This window comes from Sander lucioperca, chromosome 6 (genome assembly GCF_008315115.2).
Source record: "Sander lucioperca isolate FBNREF2018 chromosome 6, SLUC_FBN_1.2, whole genome shotgun sequence".
Taxonomy (NCBI): Eukaryota; Metazoa; Chordata; class Actinopteri; order Perciformes; family Percidae; genus Sander; species Sander lucioperca.
This window is the reverse complement of record NC_050178.1, coordinates 42,524,620-42,552,226: the sequence shown is the minus strand read 5'-3', so window position 1 is coordinate 42,552,226 and position 27,607 is coordinate 42,524,620. Positions and strand designations below refer to the sequence as shown.

Below are 27,607 nucleotides of genomic sequence, written 5' to 3'. Positions count from 1 at the left end.
TGCTCAGTTAACGTTAGAGCTAAATCCGACAGGTAGCTGCTTAAGCCTTTGGTCGTGTAAGTTAGCTAAAGTTAAGCATGGAATACCTCAGGAAACCCTTATTTACCATTCCCCAACAGTGGACTCCTCTCAGGTGTATCCAACCCAGATATTGTTCTAAATTAGCTAACACCAGTGTGACTCCAAGAGAGAGGAAGACAACTGTAAACAAGTTCAAGAGCCAGATATCCTCTGGTCCAAGTTTTCAGGATTTCATCAAAGGAGTCTCAGTTAATAAGACTTATAATGCTGCAGATGAAGAATACTATGACAAACATAGTTATCTTTCTCAGGACTTGGAGATGGGGAATTCAAGGAAAGGTTAGTCTGCATCACTGACAGCCACCAAGTCAGTTGTGGTTGTTTGGGACGAATGCTAAACTGGTGTTTTTGTGTTAATATTACAGTGTATTTTGAAACCTATGGTTGTCAAATGAATGTAAACGACACAGAGATAGCCTGGTCCATACTCCAGAGGAAGGGATATCAACGCACAGTTGACTTAAGTGAGGTACAGAAGAGCTCTAAACTATTTTAACATCAATTTATGCCAAAACAGTTAACTGAAAAGAATAATCTTTGTGCTTTACAGGCAGACGTTGTCCTTCTGGTAACATGCTCCATAAGGTAAATTCATGTTACAAACTCAAAATAAACTGTTATGTTTTTAGGAATAACTTCAAAAATGGCTGTTTTGAGTTTTACAATTGCTTAAAGGTCCCATGGCATGAAAATGTCACTTTATGTGGTTTTTTAAAATGAATATGCGTTCCCCTAGCCTGCCTATGGTCCCCCAGTGGCTAGAAATGGTGATAGGTGTAAACCGAGCCCTGGGTATCCTGCTCTGTCTTTGAGAAAATGAAAGATCAGATGGGCCGATCTGGAATCTTCCCGTTATGAGGTCATAAGGAGCAAGGTTACCTCCCCTTTCTCTGATTTGCCCACCCAGAGAATTTGGCCCACCCATGAGAAAGAGAGAGAGACATCATGGCTTGAAAACAAGTAAAGCATGGCAGTTGGTCAAGACCACACCCCCACCCTCCACCTTGCCCCCCATTGTGGGACTGGCTCTAGTGGCTGTAATTCTGCACCAAGGCTGAATTTCGGGAAAGAGACTTCAGATACAGTATTAGGGGACCACTAAGGTCTATATAAAAGATACTTCAGATACAGTATTAGAGGACCACTATGGCCTATATAAAAGCATTCAAAAAGCAGCATGTCATAGGACCTTTTAACCCAACTCACTAGGATTGCCATTACGGTATTAAGGCTTCCATGAGACCACACAGTCTAAATCTGATGCACCAACTAATGGACAGGCTTCTCTCTTAACAGAGAAAAAGCTGAACAAACTATTTGGAATAGACTACAACAACTAACGACTATGAAGAAGAGACGGTTAAAGACCCACACACCAATGAAAATTGGGATTTTAGGTAAGTTTACCTAGTTTTTTTTTACATTTGACTGTATACTGAGCCTAGAAGAAGATATATACATGGTTTTGTTTATCCAGGATGCATGGCAGAAAGGCTAAAGACAGAGCTTTTGGAGCGGGAGAAGCTTGTAGACGTTCTTGCTGGTCCAGACGCCTACCGGGACCTTCCCCGCCTCCTGACCGTAGCTGACGGAGGTCATCAGGCAAGCAACGTGCTGCTGTCGTTAGAGGAGACCTACGCTGACATCATGCCTGTACACCATGCTCCTCATGGATACAGTGCTTTTGTGTAAGTATGCAAATTGTTTACCGAGCAACTATGGTTTTTTTGAACCCTCCAGTCTAGTCTACATCGACGATGTTTCATATTCGGGATAGCTCCGTTGTCGCCGGAAATTCCGCCGGATGTCCCTCTTTTAGGCCGGATGTCCATCACCTTCCTCTTTCTTTGTGTTGGAATTTTAAACTCCGGTGGATTCATGAGGACTATGGTTAACTGCTCCTCAGATCTCTGCAGGGTAAATCCAGACAGCTAGCTAGACTATCTGTCCAATCCAGTCCCTCCAGAAAAACGCGATTATGCGATCGCACAATTCAATGCATAATCAGCCAACGTTTTTTTTTTTCAAATACGCCGCACTTTCGCCGCATAAATTGCAGATTTCCGCGCAAAATATGCGGGGCTTACATGATTTCATAATCCCCCCATTTTCGTTGCAAAAAAGTCACATATATCTTAGCAGAAAGTTGAAAAATGTTGCGTTTACTTCACACAAGAGCAGCCATTTTCCCCATGTTGCCATGGGAACGTTATGAAGTGACGCAATTACGCGACATGAACATCATCAAAAGCTGCAAACCCCGTGATGAAGCCATGATGAAACCGCAGTTTTTGCAAGTTCCCGCAATTTCTTCGCATAAAATTGCATAAATATCCTGCATATTCCATCGCATTTATTAAGAAAACTTCAATAATCAATCTGCATAATCAAGGATTTTTGCCCGCAACAATCACAAAAAGCATTTTTCTGGAAGGACTGCCAATCTGAGTTCTCTGTTGCACGACTGAAACAACTTTTGAACGTACACATGTTCCACCAAAACAAGTTCCTTCCCGAGGCTATTTTGCAGAGGCACAGCTGCTCCGCCCGGCGCTTAGCACCACTTAAGACGATTGTGATTGGTTTAAAGAAATGCCAATAAACCAGAGCACGTTTTTCTCCCATCCCGGAGTGCTGTGTGGACTAGCCAGACCCTCCTCCGCAGCGCTGTGGAGGAAGGTCTGACAGTGCGAGACTACCCTCCACCCCACCTCCTTTCATGTCTTTATATTGCAACCTGATTTTGGGTGCGTCTTTTGTGCTGGCAGGTCCATCATGCGAGGCTGTGACAACATGTGTAGTTACTGCATCGTTCCCTTCACCCGAGGCAAAGAGAGGAGTCGACCTGTCATCTCCATACTTGACGAAGTTCGTATGCTCTCTGATCAGGCAAGTTATAAGTTATAACACTAAAGTGTGTCAGTCAAATCCCAGCACTTGTTTATAACACATAGACCTGCACCAACAGCACTACTAGGGCTGTTACACAAAGTATTTCTCTAATTCGGGAAAACTGCTACCTGAAATGTATGGCAATTATGAGAAAATCCGATAAAAACACAAATGATGAAAATCAAGACATACATGTATAAAAGCATGACAATCAATGAATTTAGTTTTTCATGAAATCATAAAATACAACAGACGTGTAGCACAGAAAACAGGCAAGTAATAAAAACAGTGTGACCAGTTATGTCATCATGATGAGTCTTAAAATGGGTTTAAAAAAAATCTATGGAGGAGGGAAATCTAATAAGGGGAAACTCTTCTCACAATGGGAAATGCCACACCATTCATGGATTTTACCCAGGAGCATGGAATGAAGAGCAGTGATTGGTCAAGGGATCGAGGAGGTCAGACATATACGCTGGTGCTAGTCCATGCGGTGCTTTAAAAAGTTAGATCAATGCAAGTCTGTGCCGTACAGTAATGTATATAATAGGTCAATAATTCCAGGTCTCCCTGACTAGTATGGCAAGAAAGGTGGGACGGAGAGAAGAAAGGGAGACGCCTATATAAAATTCAAAAAAGTGTCAAAGTTACAGTACTAGGGTAGGTGGTGGATACAGGAGAAAGGAAACGGTGTTGACAAGATTAAGGTTAGGGCACTGTGGACTAAAGAAACCACTGAAGATGGTAGGGAAACACCAGACAGGTTTGTGGCAGTTTGTGGCTATGGGACACAGAGACAGATGATAATAGGGATACTTTGAGGGAATTAGGGGTGAAGAGAACACAGGGGTTTTTAATAGGATATGATGGGAAAACAGAACTAGGGTACTGAGAGTAGCTGACATGGATAGTATGGAGGATGAAATGTAGTTTAGGGTGTGTATATGTGAGGTTTTTTTTTTTCTTCAATTTTATTTTATTTTGAAGGGATTTAGATTGTAAGTCTATTGTCTGACCCACGCTCCGGAGCAGAAGGTGGCGGTAATGCACCAATAAGCTGGATGCCAACCGTCGTAAAACAAGAAGAAGAAGAACAAGAAGACTACTACTACTACTACTACTACTACTACTCCTCCTCCTCCTCCTCCTCAGCTGAACCTGAAATAGTTCTGTACCTCCTCGGTAGGGCTGGGCGATATAGAGAAAATCAGATATCACGATATTCTTGACCAATTACCTAGGTGTCGATATTGCGACGATACTGTATGGTTGACTATTGGTGCTTTGACAAAATGTCATTTACACAATGAGATTTTTGAAATGATTTAATGACTTAGTGGGTAAAGGTAAATAATAGAACAGCTACAACACTCTGGTAAGTTCAGACAAATGGCATCACTTTACTGTAATGTAGCCTGTAATGTAAACCAGGAAAAGACAACTACCATATTACGATATCCAAAATCTAAGACGATATCTAGTCTCATATCGCGCTATCGATATAACATTGATATATTGCCCAGCTCTACTCCTCTGCGAAGGCCGTCTCAAAGCTCTTATTTCGTCCCCGAGGAGCGAGCATGGAGGAGCTATAGGCGAGGAAACACGGGAGCAGCCTTCCTGGAAGCCGTGCAGCTGAAGGAGTTGCTAACTCCGCCCACACAGCTGACAAATTCACGTGACGCTTCAGAGGAAAGGACGTGCCCTCTCAGACCAGATAGGGGAGACGTCATCGACTCTGACAAGATAAACAACTGACGACACCAACTCTTGTATCATGATTATCACGTTCTACGCTGTATTACAAAAGCTGCTGTAGAGAGCTTTTCGTTAGGTCATTGTCTGTACTATTCTGTAGTGCGGAGAAGGCCTCCTCGTTGGGTTCTCGAGTAAAATGAACTTTAATATCTCTTCAGCGGTCTCTGTCTATTCTTGATAATGTAAATTATTCTAACACAGGGTGTGAAGGAGGTGACTTTGCTGGGTCAGAACGTCAACAGCTACAGAGACACGTCAGAAGAGCAGTTCTGTGGCTCCGACGTCACCAAGCTCAGCCAGGGGTTTAAGACCGTCTACAGGAGCAAACAGGGAGGTCTGCGCTTCTCCGACCTGCTGGACCGAGTGTCGCGCATCGATCCCGACATGAGGATCCGATTCACCTCCCCCCATCCCAAGGATTTTCCTGATGAGGTACATGATGACACTTTACCCGCTGAATACGCATTCTCAAAAGCACTGAATGTCATTACAACCCGGTGTAGATATTAGGGGTGGTACGGTTCACAAAACCCACGGTTCGGTTCGTATAACGGTTTTAGGGTCACGGTTTTTGGTTCTGTACGGTTCTTGTTATTTTTTCTTTTAATCATTAACACTACAGAAATATACTTCAGCTAAAATTAGCATATTGAATGCATGTTGCACAATACATGTACACAGTGGCAGTTCTATCTATTGTTTTATTTCCGTTGTCATCATCAGGTAACATGAAATCCAAAATGTTCCCACACACCAGACTATATACGACGCTGGCGCATCCTCCAACTCCGGGCAGCCTTCCTCATCTCTCCCACTTGACATTTCTGCATGTGACATGACCTGCAGCACTCCACACTCCACCTGAGGAGCGGTCGCCACTCAAAAACTGACAAAAATCTTTTAAACTGACCTTTGTCGGTCAATAAAGCAGACAGATTCAGCAACTGCATGGCCTATTTCTCGCTTAAAATATTTTCAGAAACACTTTTTGGTGAACTATTTTAGTACAATATGAGATCGTATTCAGAACGAGACGCCATTAGAGTCTGTTTTGAAATTCGGGAGCAGCAAGAACCACGTGACGCGTTTGTCCAATCAGCTGCCATGTGTTGCGTTTGTCATGCTCGTCCCCCTCGTCGTTTCCAGTAAGTGTTTTAACATAGGTGTATAAAGTGGGCACTACGGCAGTAAGAGGTTAGTGCACATTAACAGTGGACTGACGAACCGTGCGACACACACACACACTCCAAACCGAGACAAGCGAACTGAGCGGTTCGGATGTTTTTTCATGAACCGTACCACCCCTAGTAGATATATAGATGTTTAGCAAAGTGTCTTTCTTTCAGTTTGATCACATTTTACAAGAAAACCCTTTTCCCAACACTTTCCAGACTGATCTCATGAAGTGGCACATCTATGACACGCCAATTTGTATGCCATTATTGGCGTGTTATCAAGACGCATACTCGCTTTTTAGCGTGTTTATCAACGCCGTTTGGCCTCAATTGACTTACATTACCTTGCGATTGCGTGTGAATTGATGCGAGTAGCATGAAAGGGCGAAAATCCACGTAGGGAGGTTGGTCGGGGGGGGGGGAGGATGGGTCAAACACAGGACTTTCACCCAGGAGACCGGGGGTCGTGTCCTGTGTGTGACTTTGTCTCCTGCGTGTGGTGTTTCCTTTCCACGTTTTTTGTTTTCTTAAACCCAACCAGTTCTTCTTTTCCTAATCCCAACCGTTTCCTCTTTTCCTAAACCGTAGCCTCGCCATAACACGCCACATGGCTTTAGATGTTAGATGTCTTTTTTTCAGTTTGATCATATTTTTTATATTAACATATTTTATTGAGATCAGAATCAAGTTTTGAAAATAGACATTTTGTACAGTTTAGATTTTAAACAAAAGACAAAATTACAGAGCACAACATATTATATATAAAAGGCAAAGAAAAAGAAAGAGAAACAAAGAATAAATACATAAAATAAGGCACACAACTCACCCACCCCACCCCACCATGGCTTAGTTGGAATAATATGCATACATACAAAATATAACAGAACTTAGTCTGGTAAGACTTGTAAGTCTGCGAAATATGATAGAAAAGGCTGCCATATACGAAAAAACTTATCAGTGTCACCTCTCATCGTGTACTTCATTTTCTCGAGTTTCGAGAAAAACATAACATCTTTGAGCCGCTGTGAAACTGAAGGAGGGTTGGGAGACTTCCACTGTAAGATAATTCGACAGCTAGTTAAGATGTGAAACTAAGAATTTCTTTCTGCGCCAAATTTAGTTGATCTGACTGGCCTGGAATCCCAAAAATAGCAATTAAGGGGCACGGTTGAAAACCTATTCCTGTTATAATTGAAATTGTGTTGAACTAACCAGACCAGGAAATGTGTAAGCGCGGACAAAGGATAAACATGTGGCTCAAGTGGCAATGTGGGTTCAGACATCTATCACACTTATCCTCTGCTTCTGGGAAAATAACAGACAGTTTTGATTTTGAGAAATGGACCCTATGTACAACCTGAAAATGAATCAGCCCAAGACGTGCACAAGATGACACAGCACTCAGTCCATCAACAACTTTCTGCCACCACTCGTCAGTGAATTGGAGTCCCAGTTCCCCCTCCCAAGCAGTCTTTAGTTTGATCCCATTTTTGCAAGAAAACCCTGCCACTTTCTGTGGAGGATTCCCTTTATTAAACCTGCTCCGTGTGCTGGTGTTTACAGGTTTTGCAACTGATTGCGGAGCGAAGGAACATTTGTAAGCAGATCCACCTTCCGGCCCAAAGCGGCAGCAGCACGGTCCTCAAAGCAATGCGTCGTGGGTAAGACACCGCTATGCTTTTTTTCCAAACTAAATCGCCAAAGCATTTCTGTTCGTAAAGTTGTTGGTGAAGCCCCTTAAAATGTCATCAAGTGCTCTAATAACATGTATTTTCTTCTAAAAATGTCCAGCTACACGAGAGAGGCCTATCTCGATCTTGTGAAGAACATCAAGAGAATTATCCCAGGTAGGTTTGAATTTGCACTTTTTAATTAGCAAAGATAGCAAGAATACTAAAATATTTTAAAAGTACTGTTAATTTTAAGAAATTTCAATCAACTAAAAAGCAACATTACTTGTGTAAAAATGTACTTTGATGAAAGTAAAAAAGAGGTCATTTAAAATGTACTCTGTGTTTGCGCAAGCCACGTGTCCAAACCAACAACAAATTCCCTTTTTATTCAGCTTGTGCGTACAACTGATCATCAACTATGAACATGCAACCACCTTCCTCAATGTAGTTTTATATTAACTACAGCAGGATCCACCGTGAGCACTTTTAGCTCGACCCAGCACACATCTGTTTGTCACGCAACACTGTGGGGGTGTTTGATTTTGGTCACTTAGCATGCTCATGACTGAGAAACATTTCTGTTAAACTGCGTTTCCATTGTAGCCGTTTCTTATTTGCCAGATTGTGTGTTTACATTGACATAACCAGTGTTGGAAGAAGTATTTAGATAGTTTTCTTAAAGTGCTCATATTATGCTCATTTTCAGGTTCATAATTGCATTTAGAGGTTGTACCAGAATAGGTTTATGTGGTTTAATTTTCAGAAAACACCATATTTTTGTTGTACTGCACATTGCTGCAGCTCCTCTTTTCACCCTGTGTGTTGAGCTCTCTGTTTTAGCTACAGAGTGAGACATCTCACTTCTGTTCCATCTTTGTTGGGAGTCGCACATGCTCAGTACCTAGGTAAGGACTACTAGCCAGTCAGAAGCAGAGTATGAGGGCATGCTACGCTAGCAGCTAGGCGAGCATTATAACGTGTGTTGAGTGATGCACTTTCGTCCCTGAAGTAAAGGCTGGACTACAATAGAGCTGTTTGGAGCAGTGTGTGAACAGTGTTTTCTGTTGGAGATGATAACTCACCTTTTTCACTTTGTAAACCTATAACATGCACAAAAAGATATATAACGGAAAGGGAAAAAGCCAAAAAGCATAATATGAGCACTTTAAGTAAAAGTACTAAACGTATAGTAAGTATCATCAGGAAAATGTTCTTAAAGTATTAAAAGTAAAAGTTAAATAGTAAAAATAAAATTAAAAGTAAAAATTTTAGAAAGTGTAAAGGATCCAAACAGTGTGTGTGTTTAATGGTCTAATCATTCCAGCTGGACTTGTAGGACGTTATATTGTTGGCTAGTTTACTTTATACAGTACTAACACATCAGACTTTATAAACTACATGTGTTATGTGTGCAGGAATCTTAACGTGTAAAGTTACTAAAGCTGTCAGATGAATGTAGTGGAGTAAAAATCACAATATTTCTCTCTAAAATGTAGCGTAGTAGAAGTAGGAAGTGGCATGAAAAGAAAAGACTCAAGTGAAGTACAAGTACCTCAAATGTGTACTTAAGTACAGTACTTGAGTAAATGTACTTAGTTACATTCCACCACTGGACATAACCCATGATCCAAGTATTAGCCCATGAACCCCAGCGGGCTCTCTGTAACGGATGTGACATCAAATGTTGCAAAGTTTGATATTTGATATTTATTTCTTGTACGAGGAATACCTCTTGAGATGTGTCACCTCATTTTGGAGAGGGTCCTCGGTAGGACTGGACAGTACAGAAGACAAGACATTGCAGTACAACATACACATTCACTCACATACAAGCTCTCCCTAAACCCATCGTTGACAACTAATTGATGAGTCTTTGCAGCTCTAGGTCTGTGTTTAACATTATTGGCCTGTCTGTGTTTCAGAGGTGAGTCTCAGCAGTGACTTCATCTCAGGCTTCTGTGGTGAAACCGAGGACGACCAGCAGCAGACTCTGTCTCTGATCAGAGAGGTGGGCTACAACGTGGGATTCCTGTTCGCCTACAGTATGAGAAAGGTGAGCTCTTGTGGCTGTATTTCAGAATTAAATCCAAGGTGTTATTTTTGAGCGTTTTCTTCAGTCGCCCCGTAAGCGATCGAGTTTTAATTTCTTTTTGTTTGGTTGTCGTACTCAGAAAACCCACGCCTTCCATCGGCTACAAGATGACGTGCCAGCTGAGGTGAAGCGGCAGAGGCTGGAGGAGTGTATCGGTGTATTCAGAGAGGAAGCTGCACGGGTCAACGCTGCTCTCATCGGCAGCACACAGCTTGTCCTGGTGGAGGGAGTGAGTACTGCACACATGACTGGCACATCCTTCAAAGGATATCTGGTTTACAATATGCATGATTGGATATTATACATATATTATACACCTATACAGGCACTTACCCACTGCCAGTACCAGCTCTGCTCGGCTCGGCTTGACTCGGCCTCGGTGCCCCGTCCTCCATTTTCCTTTGTAGGTTTAGTACCGCCTCAAGCTTATAGCGTGATAGCATGATAGCGTGATAGCGACGCCGCAGGAAACTGACGTGACCTAAAGCGACACACACACACACACACACACACAAAACGTCGAAGGTGCAGACTGATCTCATTAAGTGGCGTATGTTTGACACGCCAATTTGTATGCCATTTCGCTTTTTAGCGTGTTCATCAACGCCGTTTGGCCTCCATTGACTTACATTACCTTGCGATTGCGTGTGAATTTACGCCATGGTGAGTAGTATGAAAGGGCGAAAATCCGTTTAGGGAGGTTGGTCGGGGTGGAGGTTGGGTCAAACACAGGACTTTCACCCAGGAGACCGGGGGTCGTGCCCGCGTGTCATGTTTCCTAAACTCAATCGTCGCTTTGTTCTTTTACTAAACCCAACCCGTCCGCTGTATACGGCGCTCAAAATGCATACAGACAACACGCCACTTTCCATGTTTACGCATAGTCATGATATCGCGTCAGAAGGTGTGTTGTTTTTGATTCTCATCATGTGGCTGTTTACCAGAAGACACATTTAGTTTCTAAAGAAGCTGGAGGCAGCAAAAACCCACCGCTGGCTAAACTATTTAAAAATGGCGGGTTTGTTCAGGACACCCCTGTCTGTCGCTAGCAAGGATGACGCAGTGATTAGTGACGATTCTCACCGACCAATCAGTAGTCTGCAGGTTTTCACGTCACCTTTTGGTATCACCTCAGCTCGCTTGCAACCTCGACGGAGGTGATACTAAAAAAAGTACCTGTTAGCTAGTACCAGGGACTTTTTTTCACAATGGAAAAACCAAAAAAGGCGAGTCGAGCAGGTACCATGTAATGGAAAAACGCCATAAGTGTATCACCCTAAACATGAAAATAGAATGTTTACCCCAACACATTTTTTATTAATTTGCCTCAGAAAATAAATCCAGACAACAAAGATACCGCTGCCTGCCTGTACGTCTACCTGTGTTAAAGATAGCTTAGATTGAGATGGCCCTGGCCAATTTTTGAGAAAATTTAAACAGAAGATGGGTGTAATAATCATAGTCTCATTGTTTTTAGCCATGCTTATCAATGTCGGTCTCTTGGTCGGTCCACTGCTTTGGTTCAGACTGAAATATTTCAACAACTATTGGATGGATTTCCACAATTATTCATGGTGCCCAAAGTAGAGCTGGGCGATATGGAGAAAATCAAATATCACGATATTTTTGACCAAATACCTCGATATCGATACCGCAGTGATATTGTGGTGTTGACTATTGGTGCTTTCACAAAATATTTACACAATGAGATTTTTGATAAATAATCATCAGTAATGTGGATATAATGGCAAATAGCTAGAACAGTCTGGTAAGTTCAGGAAATGACATCACTTTACTGTAATGCAGCCTTTTAAACCAGGAAAAGACAACACTCATGCCATATATATGATATCCAAAATCTAAGACGATATCTAGTCTCATATCACGATATCTATATAATATCGATATATTGCCCAGCTCTAGCCCCAAAGGATGAATCCAAGTGATCCCCTGACTTTTCCTCTAGCGCCACCATGATGGGCACATTTGTGGTTTTATTCGAAAAGTCTCAACAACTATGGATTGACTGGCACAAAAAATCTGTCAAAGTACTAGTTCTGTACCACTGTACTGTGTCACCATAACACAGTAGGAAGGCAACACTGCTCACCTCTGGTTCCCATTTTTATGCAGGAAAGTAAAAGATCTGCCAAGGACTTGTGTGGGAGAACCGATGGCAATATGAAAGTGATTTTCCCCAAAGAGGATGTTGCTGTTCGGCCTGCAGAATCCAACACTGCATCAGTCAATGCTGGCGACTACCTGTTGGTGAAGGTAGGGTCTGGTACATCTCTCAAGAGTCATCACATTTTAAAATGTTAAAATAGAGCCTGACTTATTACCGCCGATATTATGAGTAGATAGTTCTTTATTACAGATATATTGGTATATGTTGGCTGATAAATATGTTGCAGTACAGAAATGCCAAATATATGTTTAAGGTCATTTAGAAACATTGCCACTGTTGCATAGTATTTCCAGCAAAGAGTACTGACAAGTTTATTTTTCATCTGTTAAATGTCACGCTCACTGCAGTACATACAGTATCTTTGTCACAATTCCTCAATAACCACCTTTAAAGGCCCTGAAAACGCATTTTCTCAATCAGCTTCTTAGTATATATCGGGCATCACCAAATGGTGGACCGCTGTCCGGATCCGGACCAAGTTATGGTTCTATCCAAACCTGTGACTAATTTCTGATTTAAATATGGATAATACTAATTATCTTGCTTTATTCCGATGGCCTTGGCTTAGAAACATTTGAATTAGAATCTGATGACGAGTTGAATGGTCGTGTGTTCACTAGGGCTGGGTATCGCTCAAAAATGTTCGATACCGGTACCGATACCAATACTTCCTAAACGCTACTTTTTTTTCGATACCAATTTTATAAAACAAAAAGAAATTACAACATTACACATTAGGGCACAAATCTTTTTATTTATTTTTCAGCTCCTACTACGTGAGCCCCGTCTCTGTGCGTAACGTAGAATTTTCCCTGCGTGTCTCTACGACCTGTAACGTTAGACAGCCAATCACAGACATTATTAGATCTTAGTATTAAGTGTTAATAAAGTCATTCAGTCATGAATATTTGTTATAGAGAAACACTTCAGATTTGAAGCCAAGTTTTCAGGGGCTTTAAATGTTTGAATTGTTTTTATGTTGAAAAAATAAATACAATTGATGTATTGTTATCTGAAATATTATTATTATTGCTATTGCCCTAAAAATCTGTTAATTCTAAGGCTCTTTTTCAAATATTGGGAACATTTACTTAAAGATGGAGTACAAAAACATGTTTGGAAGTACACATCCTAAAATGAAAAATTCATCGCAGGTGTTCAGATGGAGGCAGACTCATGTCTAGCTGTGACACACCAACCATCATTAAAAAAAAAGAAATGGGTCAAGTTAAAAGATTCTAGCATGGAAAAACAGTGTCCTGCCAGCCATTTTAACAATCATCACAGTCCCGAGCTACAAGGCATTATCTGCTTCAAAGAGTTCATCATTTAATCATTCGTTGTTCAATGTTTTGTGTCTTTTAAATATAGATATTGTCGGCCAACTCCCAGAGCCTGAAAGGCCGAGCCCTTAGTCACAGCTCCCTGAGAGGCACAGCGCAGCACTACGAGACCCTGCCAAGACACCAGCTTGGTGAACATGTGGCCTCAGACGCAACCATGATTGAAACATGCCATTGATTGACACAGGTGACACAGCAGGAAACATTGTTATTGTCCGGTAAAACTAGCACACATGCCTTCTTTTCTTGAATGACTTTGAAGACACATGGAGGCTGTTTTTACATTGGACTGTTGGACTGGATTGGACATGTTCATTTTACAGTCAGGACAAGAGTTGTAACGTACAAGTACTTCGTTACTGTACTTAAGTAGAATTTTCACGTATCTGTACTTTACTTCGTTATTTATATCTCTGGAAACTTTTACTTTTACTTTTACTCTACTACATTTCCTAAATAAAATGTATACTTTTACTCCACTACATCTCCCCTAAGCGTCTTAGTTACTCGTTACTACAAAATAAAATCTGAAGAAATTTGTTACACTGGAAAAAAAGGTTTATTTAATCACTCCTCTTAGATTGCAAGATAATGCTCCATTCCAGTTGGTGACGTAATGTCTGTTTGTTGCAAAGCAAAAAAAAAAAAAAAAATCATAGACCAAAACTAAAGCAGAAAAGATGGAAGCATAATGACTCATAGTGTCATGGAAGCACTTGGTGCTGGCTCTGCCTCCGTGGTAACAGACGATGACGACTAGGGCTGTCCTTGACTAAAGAAATTCTTAGTCGACTAACACTTATATGATTTTGTCGATTAGTTGATGTAATCGACAGAGCTGTGCTCTTTGAGAGGTGATTAAGACTAGAAAAGCACAATATAAATGTAGTTAATTAGCCATCTATAAAACTGACTTTCTCTACAATTAATCCTGCAAAAGCACCACTTTAAATCTTGTGCTTACCAGAAATGTGCTCATAAGTTTCTTGGAAATGAGTAATTAAGCATGAATAAGCATAAAAAAATGACTCATCAACTAAAGAAATCTTAGTCGTCTAAGACCAAAACGACCGATTAGTCGACTAATCGACTAAGAGGTGGCAGCCCTAATGACGACAGTGGTGATGACGATAACGTTACACACCTTTGGCCATAATCAAAAGTTTTTTTTACTTTCACTTCTGAATTTAATATCAGAAAATGACTTTTGATACTTAAGTACAGTAAACATCAGATACTTTTACTCAATATTCTAAAAAGTGACTTTAAAGGAATATGCTGCCTTATAGGGACTTTAGCTTATTCCCTGTATCCCCCAGAGTTAGATAAGTCCATACATACCCTTCTCATCTCCGTGCGTGTCGTAACTCTGTCTGACGCCCCCACCGCTAGAATAGCTTAGCACAGATCCTGGAGGTAACCGGCTCCATCTAGCCTACTGCGCCCAATAAGTTACAAAATAACGCCAACATGTTCCTATTTACATGTTGTGATTTGTATAGTCACAGCGTGTACAAATAACAACGTCACATGAGACAGCCATCTTCTAACCATATACAAACTGGGAACTATATACTCAGAAGGTGAAGCAGTGCTACTTCTGCTACTTGGGCGGAGTGATTTGCTCGCAGCACCTGAAGCCCCGTGGTGAGGAGCAGAGAGTTCGTCTGGAGTTCACTCAGAGTTGGAGTAATAGTGTCAACAATTACTAGATAGTAAAAGCATAGTGACCTTGTTATTTGTACACACACAACATGTAAATAGGAAAATGTTGGTGTTATTTTGTCACTAATTGGGAGCAGTAGGCTAGATGGAGCCGGTTACCTCCAGGATCTGTGCTAAGCTAAGCTAGCGCTGTGGGCGTCAGACAGAGTTACGACACGCACAGAGATGAGAAGGGTATGTATGGACTTATCTAACTCTGGGGGGTACGGCGAATAAGCTCAAGTCCCAATAAGTCGGCGTGTTCCTTTTAACTTCTACCAAAGTCATACTTTTACTCAAGTATTGCTTTCAAGTACTTTATACAAGACTGGTCAGGACTAAGTATGTAGTATGTACATGTTGAACTGCTTAAGATGCTGAAACTGGTTTGGATGATCTAAATTATAATGTTTATTTTGATATATTTAACTGCGACTGATTTGTTTGGTCTGTTGTTTGATTTATGTCATGGCACTTCTCTCCAAACTGCAGTAAAAATGTCACGGATCAGCACATTTGTAAAATCGCTCTGTGAGCTACAAAGGCAGAAATGGAGGCAATTTTTCTTAAAGTCAGCAGCAGAAATGGCCGTGAGTGATCTGCTTGGAAGGAGCATGTTATTTAAAAAAAAAAAGCTGATTGTGGTGACGACAGCAAACCCTGTCCTGTTGTCCTGTGACACGATTGCAGTAACCCTGTTGGGAAAAGTTCACTGCTCCCATCTACATTTAATATGTAGAAAAAAACCTGATCTGAGTTCACATTTAAAAGAAAAATAATTCTTTTTTTTTATATAAAGAACAGATTATAAAAAAACATTAGACTATATCCAAATGCAAACAGGAGATCTGCATTTCTCAGGCTCGTAGTAGAAGTAATATTTGTACATCATTCAGTTTTTTCCCTCAGGTAGTTGAACTCTGGCTGTGGTTGTGTCTTCATGGCGGCATGAAATTAATTCTGGGAGTTTCCAGAAATGCCGTTCAGCCAATGAACTGAACATCTGTCCCAATCAGCATATAGTCCTTGAGAAAAATAAAGCACAGTGATAATATGTTATTGGCCCTGTTTATATAATAAATGCAAGCTGAAAAATGCAGTTTTTATAGAAGATATCCAGTCTCTGACCTTTAGGACCTGTAGCTGAGTGTTCACAAGCTTCATCTTTCCAAGTGTAGGAAGTGGGTATCCCTTTGCAAGTTGAACTATGAAGCAAAATGCATACATTTAGATAAACTACTCACAAAATCCAAGGTGGCAAACATTGTGGTGATAAAATAAGCAGGGGTTTTATAATAAAGGTAGAGTGTGGAACTTTTACATATAAATGAACATCTGTTACATTCAAACCCTTTCTGAACAAGTTCACACAATGCTGGTTAGCCCTGTCACCGCCAGGGAAAGCTCTCCGTATTACAAGATGCCAATACAGCTTATTTGTACTCTGAATGAGTAGTTAACCTTCATGTTGCAGTGACAGCGAAGCTGAAATACCTCGTCAGGTCTCACAATCTAAAGGGTTCACAGAATACAGTGTAACGTTTTTCTTTGGTGAAAGAACATCTACCAGAAAAAAAAATCTACAGAAAGAAGACGAAACCTTAACATGGATAGTTCCAGGATAAGTAAGTTTTTGTATGGAAAAACAACAAAAATATAATTACTAATGTGATAGGGCTGTGGGGGTACATCTAGTCTCGCTTTGCCAGACCCTCCTCCAAAGTGCTCTGAAGGAGGGTCTGGCTACTCCACATAGCATTCGGGGATGGGAGGAAAACATGCTCTGGTTTAGTGGCAGTTCTTTAAACCAATCACAATCGTCATGGGCGGTGCTAAACTTGGCACAGAGCCGCTGCAAAATAGTCGTGCGAGAGAAAACTCAGATTGGACAGATAGTCTAGCTAGCTGTCTCAATTTACCATGCAGAGATCTGAGGAGCAGTTAACCATAGTCCTCATAAATCCACCAAATTTAAAATTCCAACACAAAGAAAGCGGAAGGAAACGGAAAATACATGCATCCGGCGGAATTTCCTGCAGCACCGGAGCAATCCTGGAAGTGGAACGCGAAGGATATAGACCAGGGTACATCAGACAAAAGAAAAGTTTGGGAACCATTGGTATAGTCGGTTTAAAATAAAGGCAGGAGGTAGCTTCTCTGTACAGTGGGTATAGAAAAGAATCACCCCCCTTTAAAATAATCACATTTTGTTGCTTTGCAGCCTGAAATGAAGACCGACACACTTTTTGTTTCATTCAGCTGTATTTACTCAGTGCAACTTATAACATCCAAGTGAAAGATATAAAACCAACATGTCAGAAAAAAATAAAAAAACATAATCACTGAGTTGGAAAAAGGATCACCCCCTTGTTTCAGTATTTCGTTGAACCACCTTTTGCTTTAATTACAGCCTTTAGTCTGTTGGGATATGTCTCTACTAACTTTGCACATCTAGACGTTGCAATATTTGACCACTCTTCTTTGCAGAACTGCTCAAGTTCAGTTAAATTTGATGGTGACCGTTTGTGGACTGCTGTCTTCAAGTCATTCCACAGATTTTCAATGGGGTTTAAGTCTGGGCTCTGACTAGGCCATGCAAGGACATTCACCTTTTTCTCCTTCAACCACTGTGTGGTCAGTTTTGCTGTGTGCTTTGGGTCATTGTCATGTTGGAAGGTAAATCTTCTTCCCATTGACAACTTTCTGGCAGAGAACAGCAAATTTTCCTCAAGAATTTGACAGTATTTTGCCCCATCCATTTTTCCTTCTATCCTGACAAGTGCTCCAGTCCCTGCTGCAGAGAAACAACCCCATAACATGATATTACCACCTCCATGCTTTACTGTAGGAATGGTGTTATTTGGATGGTGAGCTGTATTGGATTTTCGCCAGACATATCGTTTGGCATTGATGCCAAATAATTCAATTTTAGTCTCATCTGACCATAACACCTTTTTCCACGTGGCCTTAGAATCTTCAAGGTGCGTTTTGGCAAAGCTCAGTCGTGACTCCATGTGGCCTTTCTTGAGCAGTGGCTTTTTTCTTGCAACCCTCCCATACAAGCCACATTTTTGGAGAATTTGTGATATTGTTGTCACATGCACACAATGACCACTCTTTGTCATGAATTCCTGCAACTGCTTCAGAGTTGCTGTAGGCCTCTCGGTAGCCTCTCTGACCAGTTTCCTCCTGGCTCTTTCATTGAGTTTGGAGCGACGTCCTGACCCAGGGAGGGTCTATGTTGTACCAAATACCTTCCACTTTTTAATAATAGACTTCACTGTGCTTCTAGGCACTGATAAAGCCTTTGACATTTTTTTGTATACATCTCCTGACTTGTGCCTGTCCACAACTTTATCCCGGAGATCTTTTGACAATCCCTTGCCACCCATAGTTGATTGTTTTCTTCAGTTGCACTACCAAGGGCTGAAATGTTTGTTTTCATGCTGAGCTAATCAAAATGACCACAGCTGATCACAGTTGAAAGTCAATTGGCTTTGTGTGCTATTGAGAAGGTGATTAACTACACCTGGTTGGGTTTACAAATCATTTTTAGTAGGGGGGTGATTCTTTTTCCAACTCAGTGATGTGTCTGTGTCTGTTTTTTAATTTGTAATTTTTTTTTTCTGACAAGTTGGTATTATATCTTTCACTTGGATGTTATAAGTTGTAAATACAGCTGAATAAAACAAAAATAGTTTTTGTCTGTTTTCATTTCAGGCTGCAAAGCAACAAAATGTGATTATTTTAAAGGGGCGTGATTCTTTTCTATACCCACTGTATCATTATGGGTCAGGAAGGGTTGAACACTGCTGATGTTGGATTCGACAGACTGATCTCACTAAGTGGCGTATGTATGACACGCCAATTCGTATGCCATTTTGGCGTGGTATCAAGACGCATAATCGTTTTTTAGCGTGTTTATCAATGCCGTTTGGCCTCCATTGACCTACATTACATGTGAATTATCACCGTAGCGAGTAGTATAATAGGACAGAGGTAGGTTGGTTGGGGTGGTGGATGGGTAAAACACAGGTTTTTCACCCAGGAGGGCCGGGATCGAGTCCCACGTGTGGCGTTTATCAACAGTTTTTTTTTTTTTTTTTTTTTTTAATAAATAAAGCCTTCCCCAATGTTCTTTTCCTAAACCCAACCGTTTGTTTTCTTAAGCGTGTGACGTTGGTCACCGTCGTGTTTTTGTCGTTTTTTTGTGTTACTAAAGCCTTTCCCAATGTTCTTTCCCTAAACCCAACCTGTGACGTTGTTCTCGCAATAACACGTGTGTATGTTTACATTTGCTGTATACAGCGTAGACATACACGTGGATAGCTCAAAATGTGTACAAATAACACGCCATTTGGCTTTAGGAAAGTGGTGTGTATGTTTACGCAAAGTCATGATGCCATGTTGGATTTGTAACTTAAAGGAGCAGTGTGTAGAATTAGGTACCATCTAGCGGTGAGGTTGTAGTATGGAACCGACTGAATACCTCTCCTCTTTCCAAGCATGTAAAGAACGTACAGGGGCCTCTCTAGAGCCATTCTTTCGTTTGTCCGTTCTGGGCTATTGTAGAAACATGGCGAACTCCGTTAAAGAGGACCCTCTCTCTCTGTAGATGTGAATATGAAGAGTTCATTCTAAGCTAACGAAAACATGATTCTTAGTTTCAGGTGATTGTACACAGTTATGAATATTATATTCCGTTTCTGCCAATAGATCCCTTTACAACCTACACCCTGCACACTGCTCCTTTAAATCAGAGTCCAACAAATGACCCCGTAAACTCCCATTTGATCTGCATACAACAACCCGAGTACATGACATGGCACCTAGTTCATATAGAGTGGAACTAGACAGAGTGGAGAACTGAAAATGCAAGAACTCACCATTGACTTTAGGTATCACTACCACTTTGAGGACCATTTGGAGGATGCTGTTGAGGGATTTGACCTGCAGGTTAGGGTTAGTGTTAGTTTGTTATGTTGGTACTGATGGGGAACACTGTGACTCGTGTTAGAATGCAGTTCTCACCTGAAACTCTCCCACATAACTTGTCCCCAGGGTCAGATCCATTCTGTGCAAATTAGGCAAAATTAGACTGTGACATTCGTCTTTACAAGGACCTTTTGGTCCCAGTTTTCTCTTGCTGGAACAAGTAGTGAGTTTTTAGAAACTCACTTGTTTAGGGTGACAGCTCCAGCCAGCCTCATTTCACTGACAAACAGTTGTACGCTGACACTGGTCTCCTTCAAAGACAATATTGTGAGAAAGTTACCTACTCTGAACCACACAAATGGCTTTTTATCATGCCAGCGGGGGCTGAGTGAGATGGTGGCTTCTGGGGCTCCAGCCCCGAATGTTTTCTCAAAAGCCCCGAATCTTTTAGGTTTTTAAAATAACTTGAACTTTGTGTCATTTGCCCTCAGTCTCTCTGACTGGACCGGCAAAACATCGGCACTAAAGTTCTATTACTGGGGAAATATCACATTAATTCTGTGAATTATACTAAAAATAGAGTTCAAGATTAGTAATGCCGCTTACGCCAAATTCCTACCCTACCTATGTTATGTAACTTAAAAATAGGTGGCAGGAGTGAAAATGAGTCATCCTTAACATTCTGTGATGACGACAGTTGAAGAACAATTCAAAATAAAATAGGATGGTTATTTTCCTTCTATTGTGTTTTTCCCAAATTATGTACAGATTCTATTATCAAATGGTTTGGAAAATAGTGCATATAGCTGCCGTTAATGGAGCATGACCTGGCCCCCCCCCCCCCCCACCCCCCACACACTAGGTTTGGGCTGAGCCCCAGATGTTTACAACGTCTAGCTCTGCCCCTGGATGCCAGCTGTGTAACCTACCAAGTTTAGGACAAAGAGAGGGGAAAGTGTGGTATTGGCTTGGATAGCGTAGGCCGTCACTGTGCCAGTCGCCTGAACTGTCACGTTGTTGGGTTGAAAAGTGATGACGGGACTTTTCACCGTCTTCACCAGCAGTTTCATCATCAGACCCGGGAAACGCCTGGCAATCTGAAAATACACCCAATACATTGCTGACAAAATTACCAATGGAGACTATACTTCTTATAAAATCCATGGAATGTGTTGTCACCTGTGGGATGAAGGCTCCAAATGTTCTGGTGTTGAGTCGGATGGGAGAGCCTTGTGGGATCTGTTGTGACAGAGCCAGAAAGGTTGTAGATCAGTGACATCATGAAAGTAGATTCATGGAGGGAATCGGGAGGATGCAGCTCACCATATCATCAGTGATGTACAGGCTAAGGGCTCCAGCTGTGTTGTAGACGAAGGCCGCAGAGTTGGTGGTGAAGACAGACACGCCGATGTACAACATGTTGTTGACCTGGGGCGGCAGGGAAAAGGCTGCGGGGGAGAACGGAGGCTCCTGATGCTTCCCAATGTTGTAAAATTCGCCCTAAATGAATCAGAATAGTTGGGACATAACGATGACTGTCGTCTTCTTTATAACTAGGGTTGGGCATCGTTTGGATTTTAACGATTCTGATTCCAATTGCGATTCTTCCTTTCGATTTCGGTTCTTATCGATTCTCGATTCCGATTCTTGGAGGGGTGCAGTTGAAACGGGTCACATGCTTATTTCACAAATAAGAGGAAAGTTTTATTTTGATTCAATGGTGGTTTGCAGTTTTACAGGGCTTTCCAAAACTTGCGCATGTTAAATTTTGAACCCATGATCAGATTTGAAACCAAATCCTCCAAACGATTCTAAACGATTCCAATAAAGAAACGATTCCACTGGAATCGTAAATTTTGAAACGATTCCAAGTAGGAATCGGTTCTCGATGCCCAACCCTATTTATAACCAAGCTGATGATTCAGATATTTCAAATGTACAGTACAATGATATACACTTCTTTACCTTCAAGCTGAAGTCTATAGAAGAACTTGACACTGTGGGTGATGACACCATGGAATATTCAATCTCTGCATACTGGTCCACCTTGGCTACAACTGCAGTAAGGTAGAAAGTCTCTCATATATTCAGCATTAATGAAACATCCAATTATTTGACATAAATGTGATGTGTTACCATTGAGAGTTTTCAACTGAGGGTTCAAATCAGATACTGCATCGGCCACCAGAGGGCAGATCTGCAACAACAAAAAGACCAGAAAAAAAATCTATTCCCCGACTCCAAAACAAACTTAGTGTGTTACATAGTGAGTTTTGATTCTTAAAAGAACAAGAACAATTCTTAAAACACCCCCAACATTGATACAGAGCACTTTAGACTACAACTGGTATCAGTAAACCAACAGCAGAAGAATAACTTCCTTTAAAAGAATGTTCAGTTCACAATTACCACTATTTTGTGACGACGCCTAGTGTGTTATTGAATTTAGACGAAAGTCTAAATGGAGATATTGACTGACTTTGATATCGATTTGTTTCTGTCAGGTCTGAAAGATTGCAGTTTCTTTGCACTCTCTGTGAGAACTTCGTATCAGTTATATTTTCCAAGTGGCTGTATTCGCAAAACATCCTAGATTTAAAGGTTGCTTCTAACTGTGAGTTAAGTGCACAATTTGATGCTGAGTGAGTTTATAAAGTGTTTTATTGTGAAGCACTTTGCGATTTTTATCTATGAAACGTGCTATACAAATAAACTTTACTTACTTACTACTTACTATAAGGATCCAATCAGCTCTCCAACAAACAGGAACCATCCATTAACACCAGAGATGATTGTTTGCACAACTCCACTGTGCACATGCACTTATGTGTCAGCATTCATTCATAAAACCAAAAATGCGCTCTCCAGACCCAGTGGTAGATCATTTTGAGCTAGTTTACATGAGTATTGTCATTTTCTATATACTTCTTCTCCACTAGAGTTATCTAATAGCTATCGTTATATGTATAACAAAACACACTCATTGTTGTAGATTACACCAGTGGTTTCCAACCCCTTTGGCTTGTAACTTCTTATACAGTATAAACAGATGTCTATAAGTTAAGTTGTTAGCAGTTCTACCAAAGGCTGATTTTCCCTCTTCAGCCATCTTCTCGGATGGTTTCATTTAAATAACTGTTCAAGGTCCAAAGAGGTCATATTATCCATTATTTCACAAAATTCAAAGATTAGAGGAAAGTATCGGAACTTTGTGTTATCTTCTTTCCTCCCCCAATAATCATCTAATGGCCCCACAGATTTGTCTTGTGACCCTTTGGATGGGGCTCGACGCTAGATTGGGAACCACTGCACTTAACTAACAATGTGTTTAAAAAAAAAAAAGGAACCAAGAGGAACTTTTGGCTGCATTTAGGAGGATTCCTTGCAGTCGAGTCCGAGTCAAGTCTCAAGTCCCCAGTGTTCGAGTCCAAATCCAAGTCTGAGTCACCAAAGAAGAGTCCAAGTGGAGTCTGAGTTGAGTCATGAGTCTAGAGAATAGCGACTCGAGTCTGAGTCCAGGACTCGAGTACTTTATAACTGCATGTTAAATATAAAAGTAGTCAGAAACTTCATCAAACTTCCGAGTCCTATTTCATGAATACTCAAGTCTAATTTCATAAATCCTCGAGCCCAAGTCCAATTCATCAGTGTGCGAGTCCAAGTCAAGTCACGAGTCCAGAGAATAGCGACTTGAGTCGGACTCAAATCCGAGTCCAGGACTCAAGTACTCCATCACTGATTCCTTGCACCTTTTAAATACAACCCCAGAAAGGAAGGGTGATGATCAGAAACAGTGTCTGGTTTGCCCTCACCTGTTTCTGCAGTGCATTTCGTAAAGCCTTATCAATGAAGTTTTTGAAGAGATTGTACAGCCAGCTGAAACGTAAAGCACTCACAGGAATTAGAGTATGCAACATGTCAAGCATGAAAAAACCCTCGCATTCCATTCCCTCACATGGGTTCAAACAAAGTGCACAGCAGCGTTTCTTTTACCTGGCTCCACCGTGGAATTTGATGCTCGCACTGCCGACAGTGGCCGCACAGCTGACACTACTGACCACAGGTCGGCCCGTCTCGTCGCTCTTAATGGCAATACTTGTAGTGATAGTGAGGTCGTTGACATTCAAATCAAAAGAGCCGCTGTCCTTTCTGTTAAGAGAGAGGAGTCACTGCTGCAGCAGAAATGTCACAAAATGGATTTAACTATACTGTATTAGGAAGAAATCTTTTCTCACTCACATTATTTTGATGTATTTGACCCTCCAGTTTCCATGCAGCTGGATGAAGGCGTTACCAATGGACAGTCTGACACCAGTCCCTGGCACCAAATCCAGCGCAGACTTCGGTAATCCCACATCCACTATTTGCATACTGGAAGAGAAAACATGCATGTTTGTAAAGGCACTTGGGATCCCAGTTTGCTAAATCATTTACAGCAGTGTTGGATAGAAACTGGTGCATTACTTTGACAGGCTGTACTTGACCTTGCCGATGGGAGACACCTCCTGTGACCCTGAAATATCTGGGACTTTGATGGTTTTGAGTTTCTGCTGGATCGAAGCCATCCCCAGTTGTCTGCCTAACAAAATAAAAGGAAATTTGATGATGAAACTCTGGAGAGATCTGTGCTTTTCCACATAAGAGTACAAATGTGCTGCACACTTACCATATTCCAGGCCTTTTTCTGTTAGCTTGACCTCTACCCCAGGATTGGTGCCTGAAGTCATAGGGATTAAAGCCACCAGAGCCAGCCAACAACACAGGAACATCTTGACTGTTGGAAGATAAAAAAAGACAAAATCATCAGCAAAACTCTCTTTTGTTTTATGAATATGACCTCATAAACCAAGCAACGTTTCTGCTTTTGTGTGGGTGACATGTTTGCTGTTCTGCATGGAATTTCTAGGAAGCACAAAGCTTCCTCTTTTAGAGCAGTGCTTTTTCTTTGTATTATTGGTTTCTTATTTACTGATATATCCCATTCATAGGAGACAATTCTAATCTTACATTGCTTATGTCAGTGGCTTCTTCTTAAAGCCCCTTCTTTTTAAAATAACTGTCAACATGTTCTTACTCTTCATGATCAAGACCATCTAAAATATAGTTTGCATGTGTAGCTCTTTGGTCATTTTTCAAATAATGTTAAAATGTGAAGTAAAAAGTGAGGTCAAATTTGTCATTTCAAGTAAATAGACCAATATGTTAATGCAAAAATACTTCATCACAACGCTCTGCATTCAAAATCCTACGTAGGTTAAAAGTACAATAGTATTATCAACAAAATATACTTCTGGTATATAAAGTAAAAATACTCGATAACAATTTATTAACATCTGAAGTGTGACAAGGGGCCACACACAGTTGTTTCCTAGATGTCACAAGCCACATAGTTTGGAAACCACTGATTTAACTTTTAAAAATATATTGTATTTAAAGGTGCTATAGGTAAGATTGGGAAGATCCAGGACTTAGCCAAAAAATTTGAACATCGACAACTTCTCAGTCCTTCCCCTCTTTCCACTTAAGCCCAAAATGGTCTCCTTAGCCCTTCCCCCCACAAGGGAGAATGAATGCGTGTGCATGAGCAGTGAGACACCCCCCGTTGGCCCTGATTGGTGCATCTGAAAAGGGAGCTGTGGATTTTTGCAAATCTCACTACAGGCTGTAGGTGGTGCCAGAGGAGAAGGATTTTTTTTTTTAATGACCTGCTTAATGTAGTTCTACTGGAACATAGGGTCAGTTTCAGCAAATATGACAGAAAGTTAGTTTTATAAGTCTTACCTACTGCACCTTTAATAAGGTTATCATATGTTTTTAAATCTTAATCTGAAAAGTAACTCCACTGCAAATACATTTCATGTATTAAAACATTTAGTATTTCATTTTTACCTTTGAATGTGGTGCAGTAGAAATATACAGTAGCAAAACAAAACGGGAAAAACCAAGTAAAGATCAAACTAAATTGTACTAAATGTACTTTCCACCACAGCCTTGGGTTGGGGAGGCCTGTGAAAGAGCTGACTATCAGAGTGCTGTAGAGGAAACCACATGACTCCTGATAAGTCAGCAGGCAAGCCAGACTTTATTAAATTAGGCTGAAAATAAAGGCCCAGGCTGCCATTTTTGTCCATTTTGAATAGGGATATTTTAGTCAGTGTGGAAAGATTTTACAGATGTAATATTCACTTTTTGGAACAATCTGGTCATGACACATTTGCAATATTTCAGTGTCAGCAAATGATATGGCTTGAACATGCTGTTTTTTACAATCAAAAAGCTCCATCAGTTGTTAAGGAAGAAAAAACTTATTTTAACAATATTGTGCCCTTTTTTGTGCCTGTGACATTGCTTGAACTTTAACATGTTGCATGTTCAAATTAACAGAGTTAGGCTCTGAACATATTCGTGAAGAGACTGAACTGACAAAATGCGAAACATGTGACTACCAGTGGGAGTTTCCATGTGGGTCAGAAGAGTAGAAGGCTTATCAAAGAGAAACCATGATTCACTACTGGAAATCAAAAACACTCATCATATCTGACTTTACATACTAAGACATCAGCACTTCATTCTGAAAGTAGTTATATTTCATGTAAATGTGGGTGCATCGCAAAACGATAGCCACACCTGTAATGTACGAAACATTAGGCACATCTTTCTCAATCGGCAGCCTCAATCAGAATCAAAAGAACACACTGACAGTTTAAACCAACTGAGGTTAATGCGGTAAATATTTGGACCATCATTAGAAAGATTAAGCCTTGAGAACAAACGTAAGAAAATCTCCAGACTATATGTGGACAAAGTTCCCCATACGGTGAAAATACACCCGCTCTTACCTGAAGCAGCAGTTTATCAGGTTTCTCCTGATGTGTCAGTCGGACTACTGAGCGGCAGAGTGAAAGGGGAAGGGAGGTGCATGGCCTGTAATTCACTTACTCAATCAAGAACTAAACTTGGCTAAGGGGACTACCCCCAGATAAAGCAACAATAAGCAGACTTGGTATCTTCAGTGCTTCACTGTCCTGCTCTCTTATAATCTCTTCAATATCACAAAATACCAACAGCTCCTATCTGAGTGTTGTCTGCATAGGAAACAATCTCAGTGAAAGCTACAGTTCTAAAAGCTTGATGTGATTTTGGACAGCTTTTTGTCTTTGCATATTTGTCTACTCCTGCACTGTTGCGGCTAAGTTTACTTCCTTGTGTCAGGTTCCAGTAAGGCAAGGCAAGGCAAGGCATGGCAGCTTTATTTATGTAGCACGTTCCAGCAACAAGGCAGTTAGGTAACACATGAGCACAAACAAGACACTTAAAGATTAATTTTTTGGGGCATTTAAGCCTTTAATTCTACAGACAGATGAAGACATGAAAGGGGAGAGAGAAGGGGGAATGATATGCAGCTAAGGGCCACAGGTCGGAGTCAAACTCGCGGCCACTGCGTCAAGGAGTAAACCTCTATATATATATATATATATATATATATGCCTGCTCTACCAACTGTGCTAACCCAGCCATGCAAACAAGACACCTCCCCAGTCAGTTTAGCTAAATCTGCACCATAACACCTCAGCTGAATATGGGAATAGAAAATATACACAATTATAAAAAGGAAGTAGAAGCACTAAACTGTGTATTTATCATATTTCTGCTTCTTCTGCTATTTAACTGTGTGATCCTTCTCATACTGAGAATAAAAGGCCATCGAGTGTTTTGTATTTTACAATTTCCCTTTTTTAGTGTTGCCTTCATATTGCACAAAGCAA

General features: G+C 40.9%; 2 protein-coding genes and 1 long non-coding RNA gene across 5 annotated transcripts in view; 2 read left to right on the top strand and 1 right to left on the bottom strand.

The window, feature by feature from the left end:
- Window positions 1-24,339, top strand: part of cdk5rap1 (CDK5 regulatory subunit associated protein 1) — a 24,460-nt gene extending 121 nt beyond the window's left edge. Inside the window, exons 1-14 of one of the 3 annotated variants that reach the window (XM_031280661.2) lie at window positions 1-360; window positions 447-550; window positions 632-666; window positions 1,378-1,478; window positions 1,559-1,769; window positions 2,850-2,970; window positions 4,933-5,163; window positions 7,470-7,567; window positions 7,698-7,753; window positions 9,502-9,632; window positions 9,751-9,900; window positions 11,805-11,945; window positions 13,231-13,389; window positions 24,108-24,339. The exon at window positions 1-360 is cut by the window's left edge and continues 121 nt beyond it. In XM_031280661.2, coding sequence (XP_031136521.1) covers window positions 78-360; window positions 447-550; window positions 632-666; window positions 1,378-1,478; window positions 1,559-1,769; window positions 2,850-2,970; window positions 4,933-5,163; window positions 7,470-7,567; window positions 7,698-7,753; window positions 9,502-9,632; window positions 9,751-9,900; window positions 11,805-11,945; window positions 13,231-13,380 — 1,812 coding nt within the window. In that variant the 5' untranslated portion in view covers window positions 1-77 and the 3' untranslated portion in view covers window positions 13,381-13,389; window positions 24,108-24,339. Of the gene's footprint in view, window positions 361-446; window positions 551-631; window positions 667-1,377; window positions 1,479-1,558; window positions 1,770-2,849; window positions 2,971-4,932; window positions 5,164-7,469; window positions 7,568-7,697; window positions 7,754-9,501; window positions 9,633-9,750; window positions 9,901-11,804; window positions 11,946-13,230; window positions 13,438-21,813; window positions 21,909-24,107 lie in introns of those variants that run through there. The other 2 variants (XM_036002194.1, XM_031280652.2) reach the window with 2 other exon arrangements.
- On the bottom strand, window positions 15,699-26,983 carry LOC116037010 (bactericidal permeability-increasing protein-like). Its single transcript, XM_031280749.2, has 16 exons — window positions 26,681-26,983; window positions 24,508-24,615; window positions 24,306-24,420; window positions 24,081-24,212; window positions 23,835-23,990; window positions 23,654-23,717; window positions 21,978-22,038; window positions 21,807-21,898; window positions 21,165-21,341; window positions 21,021-21,080; window positions 20,771-20,938; window positions 20,085-20,152; window positions 19,938-19,980; window positions 19,793-19,856; window positions 16,035-16,111; window positions 15,699-15,931 (listed from the first exon to the last, which is right to left on the bottom strand). The coding sequence occupies exons 2-16, from the start codon at window positions 24,608-24,610 to the stop codon at window positions 15,890-15,892; spliced, it is 1,422 nt and encodes a 473-aa protein (XP_031136609.1). The 5' UTR covers window positions 24,611-24,615; window positions 26,681-26,983; the 3' UTR covers window positions 15,699-15,889.
- LOC116037339 lies at window positions 25,133-26,687 on the top strand. The gene is made up of 3 exons (XR_004101842.2): window positions 25,133-25,143; window positions 25,471-25,476; window positions 26,324-26,687. It is a non-coding gene; the product is annotated as an uncharacterized LOC116037339 (long non-coding RNA).
- Window positions 26,984-27,607: the final 624 nt, after the last annotated feature.